This window comes from Oryctolagus cuniculus, chromosome 3, assembly GCF_964237555.1.
Source record: "Oryctolagus cuniculus chromosome 3, mOryCun1.1, whole genome shotgun sequence".
Taxonomy (NCBI): domain Eukaryota; kingdom Metazoa; phylum Chordata; class Mammalia; order Lagomorpha; family Leporidae; genus Oryctolagus; species Oryctolagus cuniculus.
Window position 1 is genome coordinate 138,356,847 of NC_091434.1, and position 15,924 is coordinate 138,372,770.

A 15,924-nucleotide genomic window follows, 5' to 3' on the forward strand; every position below is an offset into this window, starting at 1 on the left:
CCTTCAACATGGCTCAGCTTTTCTTAACAGCAGCTCAGATGGGCTCTGGACCCAGTAAATACGGAGCTGGTGTTGTGGTGCAGCAGGTAAAACCTGTGTCACCAGCATCCCTTAACAGAGTGCTGGTTCGAGTCCCGGCTGCTCCACTTGCAATCCAGCTCCCTGCTAATGCATCTGGGAAAACAGCAGAAGATGGCCCAAGTGCTTGGGCCCCTGCCACCCACATGGGAGACCCGGATGGAGTTCCTGGCTCCTGGCTTTGGCTTGGCCCAGCCCCAGCCATTGCAGCCATTTGGGGAGTGAACCAGTGGATGGAAGATCTCTTTCTCTCTTTGTCTCTCCCTTTCTCCTTCTGTCGCTCAGCCTTTCAAATATGTAATTAAGTATTAAAAAAAAAAAAGACACGCCAGTCTGACTGCAAGGATGGTGTTGGGCTGCTGAGGATAAGCAGGTCTGCTCGCTGGAGAAAACGCAGGTGTCGCTGAGTCTCTCAAAGCCTCCTTGGCCGGGACCACCTGTGCGTTTCAGCAGACTTGGAGCCAGAGCGTTATTCCTGCCATGATGGCACAGTGTCTTGGTTTTATTCATAAGTACCTAAAATAGATACCAGTCACTGAGCACCAACTACAGGCTGTGGTACACCAAGCACTTTAAAAAACACTTGCTGCCCACCCCCCCTCCCGCCACCGGCAGGCTTCTGCACTAGGGAACCAGCCTTTTGGAGAGATTTCAAGGCTCCGACCTGAAGGTGAGGCCTGCAGACAGGATTCCCTATTGTCTGCCTTACACTGCCGGCCATCTGGAAGCTCCTTCAACGAGCATCCCCCTGAGCCTTGACTGCAACTCCGCAGAAGCCAAGCCAGGACTCTGCACCATCCAGAGCCCCCAGGGCCCTCCAGCGGGGGCCTGCAGCCTGGGCCCCTCAGGGCTGGGGGCAAGTTCTTCCCTCCCTGACACTTGGTATTTCCCCCTCCGGCCGAATCGCGTGACTCGGAAAGCCACTCCTCCCCATCCATCAGTACACCGGGCCCTGGCTCCCAGCCCTGAGCCCGCGGAGCCGCCCCGTACCCAGGAGGCTGCGCCCAGCCACATTCAGAAAGGGCCGAGCTTCTCCGCCTCTTGCTCACCGACAGCTCGCTGGGCGCTTGCAGCCGAGCGCCTGACAGGTTACAACCCGAGCAGGGACTGGCGCGGAGCCTTTGATGCCTCCCTGGGGGCCCTGCGCTCCTTCCTCACCAGCCTGGCCAAAGCCACAGTGACTCAGGGCGGGCAGCAGGGGGCGCCCGCCTCCTCCAGGCCACCCCGGCCCTGCATTGCGCAGACACGTGGCCGCCAACTCCCTGCTCCAGGTGGGAGCGGCGCCCTTTCCACCCACTCCACTACCTGCTGTTGAAAACAGCACAGCAGGGACACCACGCCCAGGGACCCCGAAGCAGAGATCAGTGTTCAGGAGCGAGGCGTGTGTGGCTGCGGTTGGACGGGGGTCAGGCTGACAGGTCCCACCCCCACCTGCCCGTGCCAATGGGCGGTGGGGTGCACAGGCTGGGCCTCCTTGCACCTGGGCAGTCATGGGATGGCTAGGAGCTGGTCCCGCTGGGCAACACCGAGGAACAACTCAAGCGCTGCTTAGAATTATCTCCAGTAATAAACACAAGTAGGCAGTCCAGTTATGGACTTAGGTGTGGCCGGCAGGGCTGATTTGGAGAGACCATAGGAGCAGGACTCTGCAGGGACTTGTGCGGACAGGCCAGGACATTCCAATGTGATTTCATTACTAACCGGTGGCAGAGGCTAAAGCTGTCCCCCGAAACAGCAGAGACCCTGTAGGCCACATGAGAACATGCAATGACTGTATAGAGGCTGGCGTTCGACCCAGTGGTTAAGCCTCCATTTGAGAGGCCTGCATGAGTAGTGGGGTGCCTGGGTTCGAGTCCTGACTCTGTTCCAGGTTCCAGCTTCCTGCTAACGTGCACCCTGGGAGGCAGCAGGTGATGGCTCAAATATGTGGGTCCCTGCCACCCTCTGTGGGAGATTCAGGTGGAGTTCTGGGTCCTGGCTTTGGCCTGACCCAGCCCCAGATGTTGTGGGCAGTGAACCAGCAGATAGGAGCTCTCTGTCTCTGTCTCTCTGCCTTTGAGAGAGAGAGAGAGAGAATTAATTTTTAAAATAACATAACATGGGGTCGGTGCTGTGGCATAGTAGGCTATGCCTCAGCTTGCAGTACCAGCATCCTATATGCATTGCTGGTTCAAATCCAGGCTGCTCCTCTTCCAATCCAGCTCTCTGCTATGGCCTGGGAAAGCAGTATGGTCCAAGTAGTTCAGATAGTCCAAGTACTTCAGCCCCCATACCCACATGAGAGACCAGAGGAAGCTCCTGGCTCTTGGCTTCGGATTGGCTCAGCTCTGGCCATTGCAGCCATTTGGGGAGTGAACAAGCAGATGGAAGACCTTTCTCTCTCTCTCTCTCTCTCTGTGCCTGTAACACTGCATCTCAAATAAATAAAATCCTTTTAAAAAAAGAAAAAAACCCCATGACACACAACACAGTTGCATTAAAAGGAGGAAATGGGTAACGGCTAGAGACAGCCCAGTGCTCTCCATGCAGTGCTATCCAGCGTTCTTCCTCCCTCAACCCCACCCCCCAACTCTCAGGGTGGAGGGACAAGGAAGAGCAAGGAGAGCCCAGAAGGGCCAGGCTAGGGGAAGGGAATTTCCCAGGATAATTTCCCAGGATGCACCGGAAACCCCTCCGGGGGGTGTTAGCATACATCTAGATTTCCAAATTTCTAAAAGAGAAGGAAGAGCCTGCAGACCATCCCCAGGGCCTCCTCCCGGAGGCTGAGCTCAGTTTTTCCCATGTGATGGTGTGGCGGTCACGCTTTTTTTTTTTTTTTTTTTTTTTTTTGCAGGCAGAGTGGACAGTGAGAGAGAGAGACAGAGAGAAAGGTCTTCCTTTGCCGTTGGTTCACCCTCCAATGGCAGCTGCAGCCAGCGCACCGCACTGATCCGAAGGCAGGAGCCAGGTGCTTATCCTGGTCTCCCATGGGGTGCAGGGCTCAAGCACTTGGGCCAACCTCCACTGTACTCCCGGGCCACAGCAGAGAGCTGGCCTGGAAGAGGGCAACCAGGACAGAATCCAGTGCCCCGACCAGGACTAGAACCCGGTGTGCCGGCGCCGCTAGGTGGAGGATTAGCCTAGTGAGCCTCGGCGCCGGCTGTGGTCACGCTCTTAACTGTCCGTGGTCCCCATGCCCATCCATCCAAGAGGCTCTGAGGCCGGTATAGGAACCTATTACCTGATGAGGACTGTGACCGATTTTGTCATGTTCTCATGGTGGGTCGGGAGGACCCTGGATGGCCTTGGTAATGGGATTCTTGGAAAGGTGCACATAGGGCTATAGGCTAAGCCAGGAGATGCTGCCAACCTCAGGAGTGGAGCATCCTTACCGCCCCTGGACCCAGGGCAGCCTGTGGTGGGAGGAGCCCTTCCTGAAGCCGGCCCCCAGGACAGTGAGCGCTGTGTGCAGAGCTGCCATTCCAGGAGCTGAGACCTTCAGGAGGTGGCCACATGGATAAGTACCCAGCCCTCCTCCTCCCCTTCCTCCCCAGGCTTTGCATTCCCAGCCAGAAGCTGGAAGGCAAGGGAGCCATTAGCGCTCACACAGCTCAGCCTCGTGGGCACAGAGCAGGGGTGAACCCAGAACAGAGAAGAGTTGTGGTGTCCATCCTGCTGGGCAGGTGAGTGGAGAGCACAGGGAGACAGTTACGGCGTGGTCAAGAGCGTCATGTTTCCATTGCTGTTCCCACGCCGTCTTGGTCCTTGTCCTCTGCGTGGCCATGCTGTGTAAGGGATCTGTGTCAGACTTGCAACACCAGGTGAGGACAGGCTCACGAGACTGTCTGCAAGAGACCCTCTCTGATCTTAGCTGGCCCCAACTTGCAGGTTAGTCTCTGGGCCAGGCCCCGCCCCCTCCAGAGCCGCCCCCAGCTGCCCCAGAATGCAGGGTCTATGAGACCACAGAGATGAAGCTAACCCAAGGAGTGGCTGATGTTGAGGCCTTTGGACAAAACAGTTAGCAGGAAGGTTCTACCTTTTCAAGAAGGCATTTGTTAATTCAGAATCACGAGGGATTTTGTTCTTAAATAACTAAATAGACTGTGAAACGACCAAAAAAAAATCAAAATATACAAAATAAGCCAGACTCCACTCGTGTCTGTGTTTTCCTCCTTTTGGTTGCCTTTTGCTTTTGCCCAGCTTTGTGGAAGGTGAGTTGGAGGCTTTGCTGGGTTGGATGTGCATCCTGGGTTTGGTTTATTCCTGTTACTGGTGGTTGGTATCTCAGGGAGTTCTGAGTTACTCACCCTAAGTCTCCAGCATCTATTACAACTGCTAACTAACAGCACCATCTCACCACCTAAAGACAAGGCACAGTCCAGAGAGAGCCCAACAAGTCCCCATGGCACTTTCCAGAACCAGAGATGAAGGCGTTGGAGGTGGGAACAGAATGAAAAAACATTCTTAACAGAGTTTGCAAGTGGCGAGGGGAAAGAACGAAGAGGAAAGAACACGAAGGAGAGGGAAGGACAAAGGGTGACGACTTGCAAGCCTAAGAACAAAAGTGGGTAGTTCCAATCCACTTTCAGCAGCAAGCCTTCCCCAACACTTACTAGTCCTTCCGTCCCCACCGCATCCCCCCCCCCCCCCCGCCAAGAATATGCCAGAGAAGCCGAGGCCAAAGTGCACACGCCAGTCCCGACGTGTGGGTACCTGAAGGTGAGCTTGGTGCAAGTGGCGGGGTTGTCATTGATGTCCTCCACGAGGAAGGTTATGAGCGCGCGGTTCTCCTGCCCCCCTGCAGGGCGGTCCCTCACCAGGACTTCCAGGGAGATGGTGGCCTTTTGTCGTAATTCACCTGCATCGCGGTCTATCCTCTGGGCCACTTGGATCGTGCCCGTCCCTAAGAGGCAAGGTTGAGAATGTGGTCCTTCCAAGGGAAACGGATGGGGCCAGCCTTGTGGTGCAGTGAGTTAAGCCGCTGCTTGCCACACTAGTATCCTGCATCAGAACGCTGGTTCAAGTCCTGGCTGCTCCACTTCCAATCCAGCTCCCTGCTCAAGAACTTGGATCCCTGCCTCCCACATAGGAGACCTGGATGGAATTCCTGGCTCCTGGCTTTTGCCTGGCCCTAGACCTGGCTGTTGTGGCCATTTGGGGAGTGAGCCAGCAGGTGGAAGATATCTCTCACTCTCTGTCTCTCCCTCTGTCACTCTGCCTTTCAAATAAATAAACAAATAGATATATAGATAAATATTTTTTTAAAAAAGAAGAGAAAAATATATGGAAACTTGGAGGAAATGGCAAAAGACCATTCTAATATGAGAACTGGCTCATGAAGAACATATCCCCCCTCCCTTTTTTTTTAAGATTTATTTATTTTGAAAGTCAGAGAGAGAGAGAGAGAGCTGGAAAGAGAGGTTCACTCCCTAGATGGCCACAACAGCCAGGGCTGGGCTAGGCCAAAGTCAGGAGCTTCATATGGGTCTCCCACATGGGAGTGGGTGGAGGCCCAAACACTTGGATCATCTTCTGCTGCTTTTCCCAGGCCACTAGCAGGGAGCTGGATTAGTAAGTGGAGCAGCTGGGACACGAACCGGCACCCAGAAGGGATGCCAGAGTTGTAGGTGGGGCCTTACCCACCATACCACAATGCTGGCCCCTAAACCCCAAAGTCTTCCTTTAACAGCAAAGCAGGTCATGCTGATGGCGGTAGATTCGGGTGGAGATTTGACCTAGTGGTGGCAGCCGGGGCCCTTTGGTTGGCTGTGGGCGCACCCCCGGAAGGCAGCTAGGATAGAAGCCAAGCATGCTTCCTGTGTCTCTGCGTCCTGGCTCACCATGCAGCTGTTCTGCCATCGAGGGCGTCCGGGAGAAGGGAGACTAACACAGCTGCCGACCTTGAACTCTGACGCTCCCGACTGTGGGCCCAAACACTGACTCCTTCCCAAGAAGCACATCTCAGATGTTTTAGTTACAGTGACAGCAAGCTGACTAATAAGGAGAGTTTGTAACCACGAGACACACGCCGAGAAGCTGTCAGAGTAACAGAGAAGCTGCAGGTTAAAGGGCAGGACTCGAGTGGCTCAGTGCTGCTGGTGCCCGCCCTTCGTACGTACATCGCCATCATTTGACTCTTTCTTGTGAGATACCCTATGTCCCGTTGATAGATGTCCTTATCTCTTCTTCCCTCTTGATTAATTCGGTCTGCCTTATTTATTTTTTTTTAAATATTTGTTTATTTAAAAAGCAGAGTTATAGACAGAAAAGGAGAGATCTTCCATCTGTTGGTTTGTTCCCCAAATGGCTGAAATGGCCACAGCTGAGCCATAGCTCCTTGCAGATCTCCCATGTGGGTGGCAGGGGCCCGGGGACTTGGGCTATCGTCTGATGCTTTCCCAGGCACATTAGCAGGGAGCTGGATCAGAAGTGGAGCAGCCAGGACAGACAGTGGCAACCACATCCTTATCCCAGAAGACACAGAGACATCGCAGGTGGCTGCTTAACCCTCCATAATGCTGGCCCTGGTCTGTCTTAATTTCTATAACTTGCAACCCAGAGTCTTACTAAATATTCTCCCCTCTCCAACCCACTGTCCCTGTTAAAATCCAGCTGGGCAACACTAGAGCAAACAGAATTCTCCATCATGGCTGTCCCTCAGCCGAACGACGGATGTGAGGGCAGAGCACTGGGATGTTTTCAGAGGGAGGGTGTGACTGCCTGTCCCCACCACAGCCACTCTGACCTTAAAGCACGTAAGGCATGGGGCTGGCGCCACGGTTCAGTGGGTTAATCCTCTGCCTGCGGTGCCCGCATCCCATATGGGCACCAGTCCTGGCTGCCCCTCTTCCAGTCCAGCTCTCTGCTGTGGCCCGGGAAGGCAGTGGAGGATGGCCCAAGTGCTTAGGCCCCTGCACCTGCATGGGAGACTGGGAAGAAGCTCCTGACTCCTGGCTTCGGATCGGCGCAGCTCTGGCTGTTGCGGCCATTTGGGGAGTGAACCAACAGAAGGAAGACCTTTGTCTCTCCCTCTCACTGTCTGTGGCTCTACTTCTCAGATAAATAAAATCTTAAAAAAAAAAAAAAAAAAAAGGCATGTACGGCCAATGGCGTCTTGTCTTTCTGGCACTGTCCCAAGCAGGTCTCCACCACATCACCACGTGAAGAAATGATTCCCGTGATGCGATCAGGATTGCAGAGGTGGTGCAGCCTCACAACGGTTAGGAGTGCAGGCTCTGGGGCCGGGGCTCAGGGTGGTGTCTCCTGTTCACCATGTACCGTCACTCAGCCCAGCCAAGTCACTCCCTGAAGTTTTTGTCACCTGTGGACCATGATGGCTCATTGGGTTGTATTTAGTAATTGAGATGCTGAGAGCCCTGGAAGGAGTGGAGCAGAGAGCGGCCTCCTTCTCCATGCTGAGATGCTCTGGTAGGAAAATAACTCCTCACAACCTAGCAGATTCACGGAGGCCAACACTGTCCGAACTCCCCTGGCCACGTGTGCCGCGTGGCGTCTGAAATGGGGGCGGGTCCAAGCTGAGATGCTCCATAGGCAGAAAATACATGGCAGGTGTTGTGGCATAGTGGATTAGGCCACAGCTAGCGACACCCACTTCTCATCTCAGGGTGCCTGTCCCACCTCCACCCCCTATCCAGCTCCCACTAATGTGCATGGGAGGCAGAAAATGACGGCCCAAGTAATTGGGCCCCTGCAACTCATGTAGGAGACCCTGATGGAGTTTCAGTGCCTGGCTTCAGCCTGGCCCAGCCCCAGCTTTTGTGGGCATTTGGGGAGTGAACCAGCTTATGGAAGATCTCTCTCTTTGTCTCTTGCTCTCTGCCTTTCCCTCTTTCTTTCGCTCTTTGCCCTGTTACTCTGCCTTCCAAATAAATAAACCGTTTTTTTTTTAAATAAAGAAAATGCACATCACATTTTTAAGGCTTGGTAATAAACAAAATCATGTAAAATACCTCATAAATAAATATCGAATGCAGATCAACATAGTACCATTTTGGATTTACTGAGTTAAATCAAATAACTTGTTAAATTAATGTCATCTATTTCTTTTACTTGTTTATTTTAATGTGTGGCTACAAGGGATTTTGAAATTCCATATCTGGCTCCATTCTGTGTCAGCATGGTGTGGAGTGTCTTCAGCCAACTGTCTAGTGCCCTCAGCACAGGTAACCCAGCCGTCCTCACGGACCCGCCCTCCTCAAAGACGATGGGGTTCAGGACGTGCTACCCCAAGGTGTGGCACCTTGGCACGTGGGAAACCCCAGGAAAGTCTCTGGACCCTCTCCTGCCCTTTTCCCCTGAAGCAGGCCTTCGAAGGCCCCCTAGCTTTCCTCTGAACTGGCCACAAGGCCTTCATGCCCAAGGTACCCTATACCCAGAATAAGGGAGCAGCTTTATCCCAGAAGACACAGAGGGGCCAAGGAGAATCTGAGCAGACAGGCCTTGGCCAGCTCCCCCCTTTGTCCTCCATGCACACTTCACGACCACTCACTTCTGCATCAGCTTGAAGCAAAAATCTGGCCAGGCATCTGATGGAGCGGTTAAGATGCCACCTGGGTGCCTGCACCTGAGTTTGGGCCTCACTAGACTCCCAGTTACACCTTCCTGCTAATGTACACCCCGGGAGGCTGCAGGGGGCAGCTCCAGGATTTGGGTACGTGGGAGATCCAGACTGAATTCCTGGTTCCCAAGGCTTTTGGGGGAATTTGGGGAGTGAACCAGTGGATGGGAGATGGGATGCATTCTCTCTCCCCCCAAAATAAGATAAATAATTTTAGAAATACATAAGCATACACATTTTCCCTGTTTTTTTTTTTTTTTTTTTTTGGCGGGGGGACATCCCTTCTGAAAGCTCCATGTCACATAAAACTTACATTAAATGCATCTGTGTGCTTTTCTCTTGGTTAATCCATCTTTTGTTACAGGGACCTCAGCCATGAACCCAACACTGGGTGAGAGAAGAAATCTCTTGCTGCTCCAGCGGTGAAAGGTGACAGAGCTGTCAGCACCAACAGCCTCCCTGCCACCTGCTTTAATGCACCTCTGACCCCGGTAACTAGTGATGACCCTAGATCAGAAGATCAGACAGAGTAAAGCAGCCCACACGGCTGACATAGAGGGTGTGTGCGACTTACGCTGGTTTATCATAAAATAGCTGCTGGCCATGCTGATGCTGTACAGGAGGTGGCTGGGGACAGCTTTGTCATCAGGGTCCTCCGCGGTGACATTAGCCACGATGGTTCCTACGCTCAGCTCCTCTGGAATCCTGTATACTCGCGTAGGGCTAGGACAGAAATGTAGCAGACACAGCTCATTTTCAGGGGCACGGGAGAGTGGAGTCTGGGCGGTGGGTATTTTGGTGAGTGCTAAATATAGCGCTGAGCTGTTTAAGTTGCATCAACATGCTCCGAGGGAGAACAGAGCAGCTGAGAGGAAGGGCAACTGGCTTTTGTATTCGCCAAGATCACATCCCTGGGGACGCAGAGAAAGCACCACGCGGTTACTGCGACAATGGACAGAGACGCGGTCTCGGGCTCTGTGTGCACCTGCTGATGCCATTTCACATCGGTCTGTGCATTAACACCTTTTCAGACACGCATAGCTGGCTACCTGGCTGTTTTCTCTCCTCCTCGTCCTGATGTTTGTACAAATGTCCTCTGAATTCTTTTTTAAAAATCTCCCTGCAGGCTCCTTTGCTTGTTCCTGGCTCCCAACCTCCCTAGACACCAGAAAAATTGTAAGGCCTCTATGGTCTAGCACCATGGCTTACTTTGTATTTCTTCTTTGTTTTTATTGTCTTTCATTTTGGGGCCGGAGGACACAGAAATGTCCACACAGAACTCATGCACCTTTCCCAGTTGGTTAATCCTGAGGTCTGAACTGAGCAGCCAGCACCCCCCAGCGGAAGACAAGGTCAGGCACCGTGCTCCAAGGACGATGGGCAAAAACTCCAACTTACCTACCTCCCTCAGACCTCTGGAAAAGGCCAGTGATGAGGCAGAGAGGTGAGAAGCTTTGACAGCACCGTTTGGGTAAACTGAGTCATTGCGCATGAACTGAGGGAAGTTCCCTGCTTAGCTCCGCAGGAAGCCCTCTCGCTTGAGGGGGCCCTCATTTCCATGGGGGCACTCGGGCCTCTCTAGTTTCCCAGCTTCCTGAATTGGAATTTTTCTTGCATGGGCTCTCCTGGAGGAGAGAGGCCCTGGACATCAGCATCAGATAGACAGGACACTCATTTCGGGAGCTGGGAGTGTTTCTGTGGTTCGGTGGCACTGTTCCTGTAAGGCACGTGGAGCCAGAGGAAGGAGAAACAAAAGGGAACCCGGCCAGAGCCAGCAGCTGGCTGAGAAAGGCTGGAATCGGGCTCTCCCCGCAGGGCCTCCCCATCAGGCCTCCTCCCTGGATCCTAGGCTCCCCACCCCCATCTGGGTGCAGTGGGCTCCTATGGGGACCCTCAGTTACTGGGGGAGAGTTATCTTCTGCCCAAGGGGCCACTCCAGTGTTCTGGCCCTCCCTACCCAGCGTCCACTGAAGGCAGGCCGGGGGCTCCTTCTGCTTACCTGCCACGCCCTCTTCTCTGGGAGCCCGGGATGCTGCCCACCAGCCCAGTGGGGTCGGGAACAGGCAAAGTGGGTGGGGCCAAAGAGGCAGGGGTGGCAGGAACCAAACTGGAGCTGGGACGCAGCGGGAGGACGCCCCAGCTCCTGCAGCCGGCCGGGCCCTTCTGCCTGTTCTGTGACAGCTGCTGCTTGTCATGGCCGTTGTTTCTGCTTTGGTCACTGTGCCTGGGTTCTGTTAGCTTCCAATGAAGAGAACACAAAGACGCCTGTGCTGCCTACACAGCCCTGCCCTTGCTCTCAGGCTGCTCCCAGGACCAGCATCACCAAGGAAACTGCTAGAAATGCAGATCCCAGGCCCAGTGAATCTGGGTCTGCTCACAGGACACCCGGGGTTTCTGCAGCTACTTGAATGTCTGAGGAGGACTGGAAAGGCAGTGCCAGGGGTGACCCCCACAGGCTCCCCCAGCTCCATGAGGCAGAGGGAACAGCCCCACTCCCTCCCTCCTCCAGTGCAGCAGTTCTCAGCTGCAGGCGATTAAATCAGGATGCCCCATTGGCAAGGGGCACTGAAGGGCGGTGTCACGTCTTCACCCACTGCTCTTCTCTGTGCATCCACACCCAGCAGCTGGGCTGGGCACCGTCCTAACATGCAGAAGTCGTGGTTAGTTTGCAAAGTGGCACCAGGACAGCCTGCAGCAAGGGAGCTGGTATTGGCCCCTCGGGAGTAAAAGCCAGAGATGCCGCTAAGTGTCCCGCAGGGCCCAGGACACGGAAGCGCCTGGCTCAGCATGGCCCTGCTGCTGCTCTTTCCCTGCTGGCTGTGCCAGGAAAACAGGTTCCAGGATGGGGACTGTTCAGGCTCTTTGGTGAGGGCACAGCCCCTCTGGTTAGTCCTGAGATGCTGAGCCTGGCAGCGGGTAAAAATCTTTGGTCTGTTAGATTTGGGGACCCAAGGTCAGGGTCAGTGTGAAATATCACTCAGCATAAAGGTCTGGCCAGTGAGGATCCATTCCAAGCAGAGAGAATCAAGCTCTGACAGCAGCCACATGCCTGCATCCTTCTCCCCTAACCCCGGCACCAGACAGCCCGGGGAAGGGGCAGGTTGTCGCTCCCCCTCTTCGTGGAGGAACGACACAGGACCCTGCGCTGTTCTTTCGTCTGCTCGGCCCTCCCCGGGTTTGCTGCTGGTTCTTCCCGGGTTGGCTACTATCCCTTCCACCTCCGTGGAAGGGCAGTTCCCCCTGGCCACATTCCCCACTTCCGCAGGGGAGCGGCACACCGCCGGCCGGTTCTCTCGGGGGCTGCACGGGTTCCCTTAGATGTTCCCCATAGATGTTCCTGGTGCATGCCGTCTCTCTCCTCCTTTATAGTCCTCCTCCGCCAATCCTAACTCGGCTGCCCACACGCCGAGTACGCTGCTCTCCAATCAGGAGCAAGTCCTACAGTTTATTGGTTGAACTGGAGGCAGCTGGGTAGAAGCTGTTTTCTTCTCCCAGCGCCATATTGTAGGAGAGCAGATGCATAGAATAAGTCTTAATTCCAGTAACTTAGTCTAGTCCGAGCTGCTCCCCACAGCAGGTGAGGGCCACAGGCCATGCTCGTGGGAGAGGGTAGGTATTCCAGGTGACCATGAATGGCTTCATCATCAGGGCTGAGTATTCAGTAAGTGTCTGTTGTGTGCATGGCATGGGCAGGTGGGAAAGGACTGTGAATAAATGCAAAAGAAACAGAGAGACCCACCTGCCCAACTCCAAAATAAAGCGCCCTGCCGAGCAGGAGGGAGTCAGGTTTGTGTGTAACAAGGTGCCCTGCATTCCTATCACAGACTCCTGGGGGGCATGTAGTGGGCCCACAGTGCAGTGTAACATCTGTCACAGGCCAGGGTCAGATGGGGCGTGATTTCCAACAGCAGAGGTGGTGCCTGCTTGGTTGAGCTTACCACACTCACATGCGTAACCATTCGTAAAGGAGGAAGGGCTGTCTCCACATTTTAGGAGCCCGTTTCTGGGTCTCAAGCAAACTTAGTGACACTTGAGCCACTTGGAGGCTTGGTTTTGTTAACCCAGAATTAAGCAATTTATAGTGAGCACTAGGGGAAGGCGGCGGCGGTGGGGCAGGGTGGATGTCTGAAGTTCAAGAGCACCAGGACAGCCTGCGGAACCAGTGCCTCATTAGACACCACCTAAGTCCTTTCAAGTCCTGGATGGCTGATGGACAGGGGCTCACTCTGATGGCACAGCCTGGGCGAAATCAGAGCAGCCACCCTGCCCCAAATCCTCCTGTCTGCCACCTACCACGGAGCACTGTTTGAAATAAAGTCAAGGGCCCGACAAGGAAGGGAGACACGGTTCCCGCTCTCTGCCTGGGCATGGGACTGAACAGGCTCATCACGCAAACCAAAGTGAAAACCAGGGAGCTCCAGCCTGACCTCTGGGTTCCCCACCACCACCCCCAAATATGTCAGGGTCGTGTTCTCTCTTATCGAAGGTCAGTTCCTCTATTTTAGAAGATGTAGTCGAATCCAGATGGTTTACAAGATCTGCCCTGGGGAGAGCCGATTCTTTTTCTCCCTTTGCAAACCCATTAACCTGCTTTGCCACCCCACATGCAGGCTGAGCGGGGAGGACATGGAAGAATGCCTCAGCGCCAGCCCTACGGCCATCACCCTCCTCTAGGGGGTATCTGAAGGACCTGCGCAGCTGTGTGGGCCAACTCCTGCACCCTGGTCTGGGCTTCGATGCCTGGCCTGTACTCCCGGGTCACCTGTCAGCAGGACCCCCTGCACTCCCCTTTGACATAGCCTTTGGGGCAGTGGGCACCAATGAGCAGTGTCCCGTGGGAGTGGGTTTGCCGACACCCAGCATCCTCCCATCTCAGAGTATTTTTGCAAGCTTAGCTCACTGTTCTGATAGGCTTTTTACTTTTTGGATGACAAATAATAATCATATCCTAATGGCTTTCTGCTGGTCGGGCATCCCGTGCTGAGTTTACTCACTGCCGTGAGTGCAGTTAACTCCAGGAAGACGATTCTGCCATTTTCCTTGTGGCTGGCGGTTGTGTCCCTCTCGGGGATGGAGGCAGGCAGGGCTGCTGCAGTCAGAGAGCTGGGCTGTGTGGAGGGTCCTTGGCCAGCTCAGAGTCCCATCTTCCCCTCCGAACACCACCTGGGACAGGCTCAGGTCTCCCTTTTATGCCTGGGATGGATGAGGCTACCTAGACACACACACCCCCGCCCTCCCCTGCACCACCTGTCAGAGCTGCCCGTCACAGCCAGGTCTCCTTCTGCGGTAAGAACCTTGGGCACCCTGGCAGGGAGCAGGTGCCTTAGGCACCATTAGAACTCGCCTCTCAGGGCAGGCACCTTGAGAGGGGGGATCAGGAAGCCTTGAGGGATGGCAAGTACCCCAGGATTCTGCAGTCAAAAACATGGAGCACTTCATTATAAAAACATCTACATTGACCTTGGACATGGGCACAGTGGCTAGCAACACACCTGAAGCATTGTCTCTGCTGCTTTCCCCGCCACATCCACAGTCCCCACAGGGCGTGCGGGTGAATGTGGAGGCCCGGGAGGCGTGGGGAGCAAAGGTGGAAGAGAGAAGCCCAGATAAAAAGCCCTGGAGAGCTCGCTCTTCTCTCTCCTCCAGGCCGGGAGCCCTGTCCGCCCTCAGGCCTACCTGGTGAAGCGAGGGATCTCATCATTGATGTTCACGACATTCACCTGCAGCGCTGTGGAAGCTTTGAGGCCGCTGCTGTCCTTCACCTCCACAATGAGATGGAAACTGCCAGGGAAACGTTCCAAGGGAGAGGATCAGACTTGGCAGGTGCTACTTCCAGGGGGTGGAGGGTGGGGGAGGGGACAAATGGGGCAGGAGGAGTGAGGAAGTATCTGTCACCCTCCTGAGGGTCCCCCTCCTTAAGGCCCCTCCCATGGTCACACCTGCTCTGTCTCCTCTTCTCTCCCCTCCCCCTTCCCCAGTCTCACTCTGCAGGGGCTCACCACTTCCCCAGGCAGGCCCCTGCTCAGGCCAGCCAGGCTGCAAGCTCTGTCCTGTCCCATTCTGCAAAGCGGCTCTCACAGCCACACAGGGATACGAGGCTCCCAGGGCATCCGTACTCAGCCCTACTGCCCGTCCCCGGTGCAGAGCGCCGAGCCCCACCTGGTCGACCCCAAGGCCTGGAGTTTTGTATCCAGGCTGCTCTGGTGCTCACCGGCCCCTCTGATTCACTGCCTGTCTCTCCCCACAGCAGACAGGGCTCTGACCACCCTCCTGAGAAGAGGCAGGCTCTCCTGTCCATCACTCCTCATCTGGAGATTTGGGACAGGAACCAGGCCTTTCTGACAACTGCCGCCTCCCTCCCTGCTCCCCTCCAGGGCTCACTGCCCTCTGCACGGTGGCTGCTCCCTCACGAGCAGCCAGTCACAGTCTTGGCCTTAGAGGAACAGTCGTGCTAGGAAGGTCATGGGCAAGGCTACCTGCTATGTCCTGCTTCAAAGTCCAGTTCCGTGGTGGAGAAGAGGGTGCCATTGGCAGACATTCTGAAGCTCTTTGAGGGAGAAATCAGGAAATACTAAAACACAAAGGGGGAAGGAAGTCAGTCAGCTAACCAGCATGCCAGTACACCGTTCCCCAGAAATCGTGTCTGTTTAGTTTCCATTTCTATTCCTTGCAGGTGGAACATTTTTGAGGGGGTCCGGATGAGGTTCCAATGGACAGTTCTTAGATTTAGTGGCTCCAGGGCCAAGAAGCTTCTGGATTTACTGCCCTGAACATCTAATCCTGAGAAACAGGCCCTTGGGTCCTGCTTCAGTGTCAGGAAGCAGGCACAGGCTCCCGTCTGGGCAGGCTCTGCTTCTGGTGAGTCCAGGCTCCTCATCCCTGTTCTCACTTCTGCTTGCAGATGATGCTGGCTTCGAGTCTATGGCTTTAGTCAACACTGTTCAAACACACCTACCATCCATTAGTAGTTGGGCTATCGGAGAGTTCAGTAAGACCTGGTCTCTACCCTTGAAAGAACTTATGACAGGGGCCAGCACTGTGGTGCAGGGGGTTAAAGCTGCCGCTTGTGACAATGGCATCCCATGTTGGAGTGCCAGTTCTCATCCTGGCTGCTCCACTTCCGATCCAGCTTCCTGCTAATGCACCTGGGAAGGCAGCAGAAGATGGCCCAAGTGCTTGGGACTTTGCCACCCACATGGGACACTGAGATGGAGTTTCTGGCTCTTGGTTTTGGCTAGGCCCAACCTCTGCTGTTGCAACCATTTGGAGGGTGAACCAGAGGAATTGAA

General features: G+C 54.7%; 1 protein-coding gene across 11 annotated transcripts in view; it reads right to left on the reverse strand.

Annotated features, from left to right (window-relative positions):
- Positions 1–15,924, reverse strand: part of CDHR3 (cadherin related family member 3) — a 156,144-nt gene that overhangs the window by 29,716 nt on the left and 110,504 nt on the right. For all 11 annotated transcript variants that reach the window (XM_051848849.2, XM_051848848.2, XM_051848843.2 and 8 more), the window contains 4 exons: positions 15,112–15,206; positions 14,312–14,416; positions 9,210–9,358; positions 4,771–4,960 (listed from right to left, as the gene is read on the reverse strand). In XM_051848849.2, coding sequence (XP_051704809.2) covers positions 4,771–4,960; positions 9,210–9,358; positions 14,312–14,416; positions 15,112–15,206 — 539 coding nt within the window. The remainder of the gene's footprint in view (positions 1–4,770; positions 4,961–9,209; positions 9,359–14,311; positions 14,417–15,111; positions 15,207–15,924) is intronic.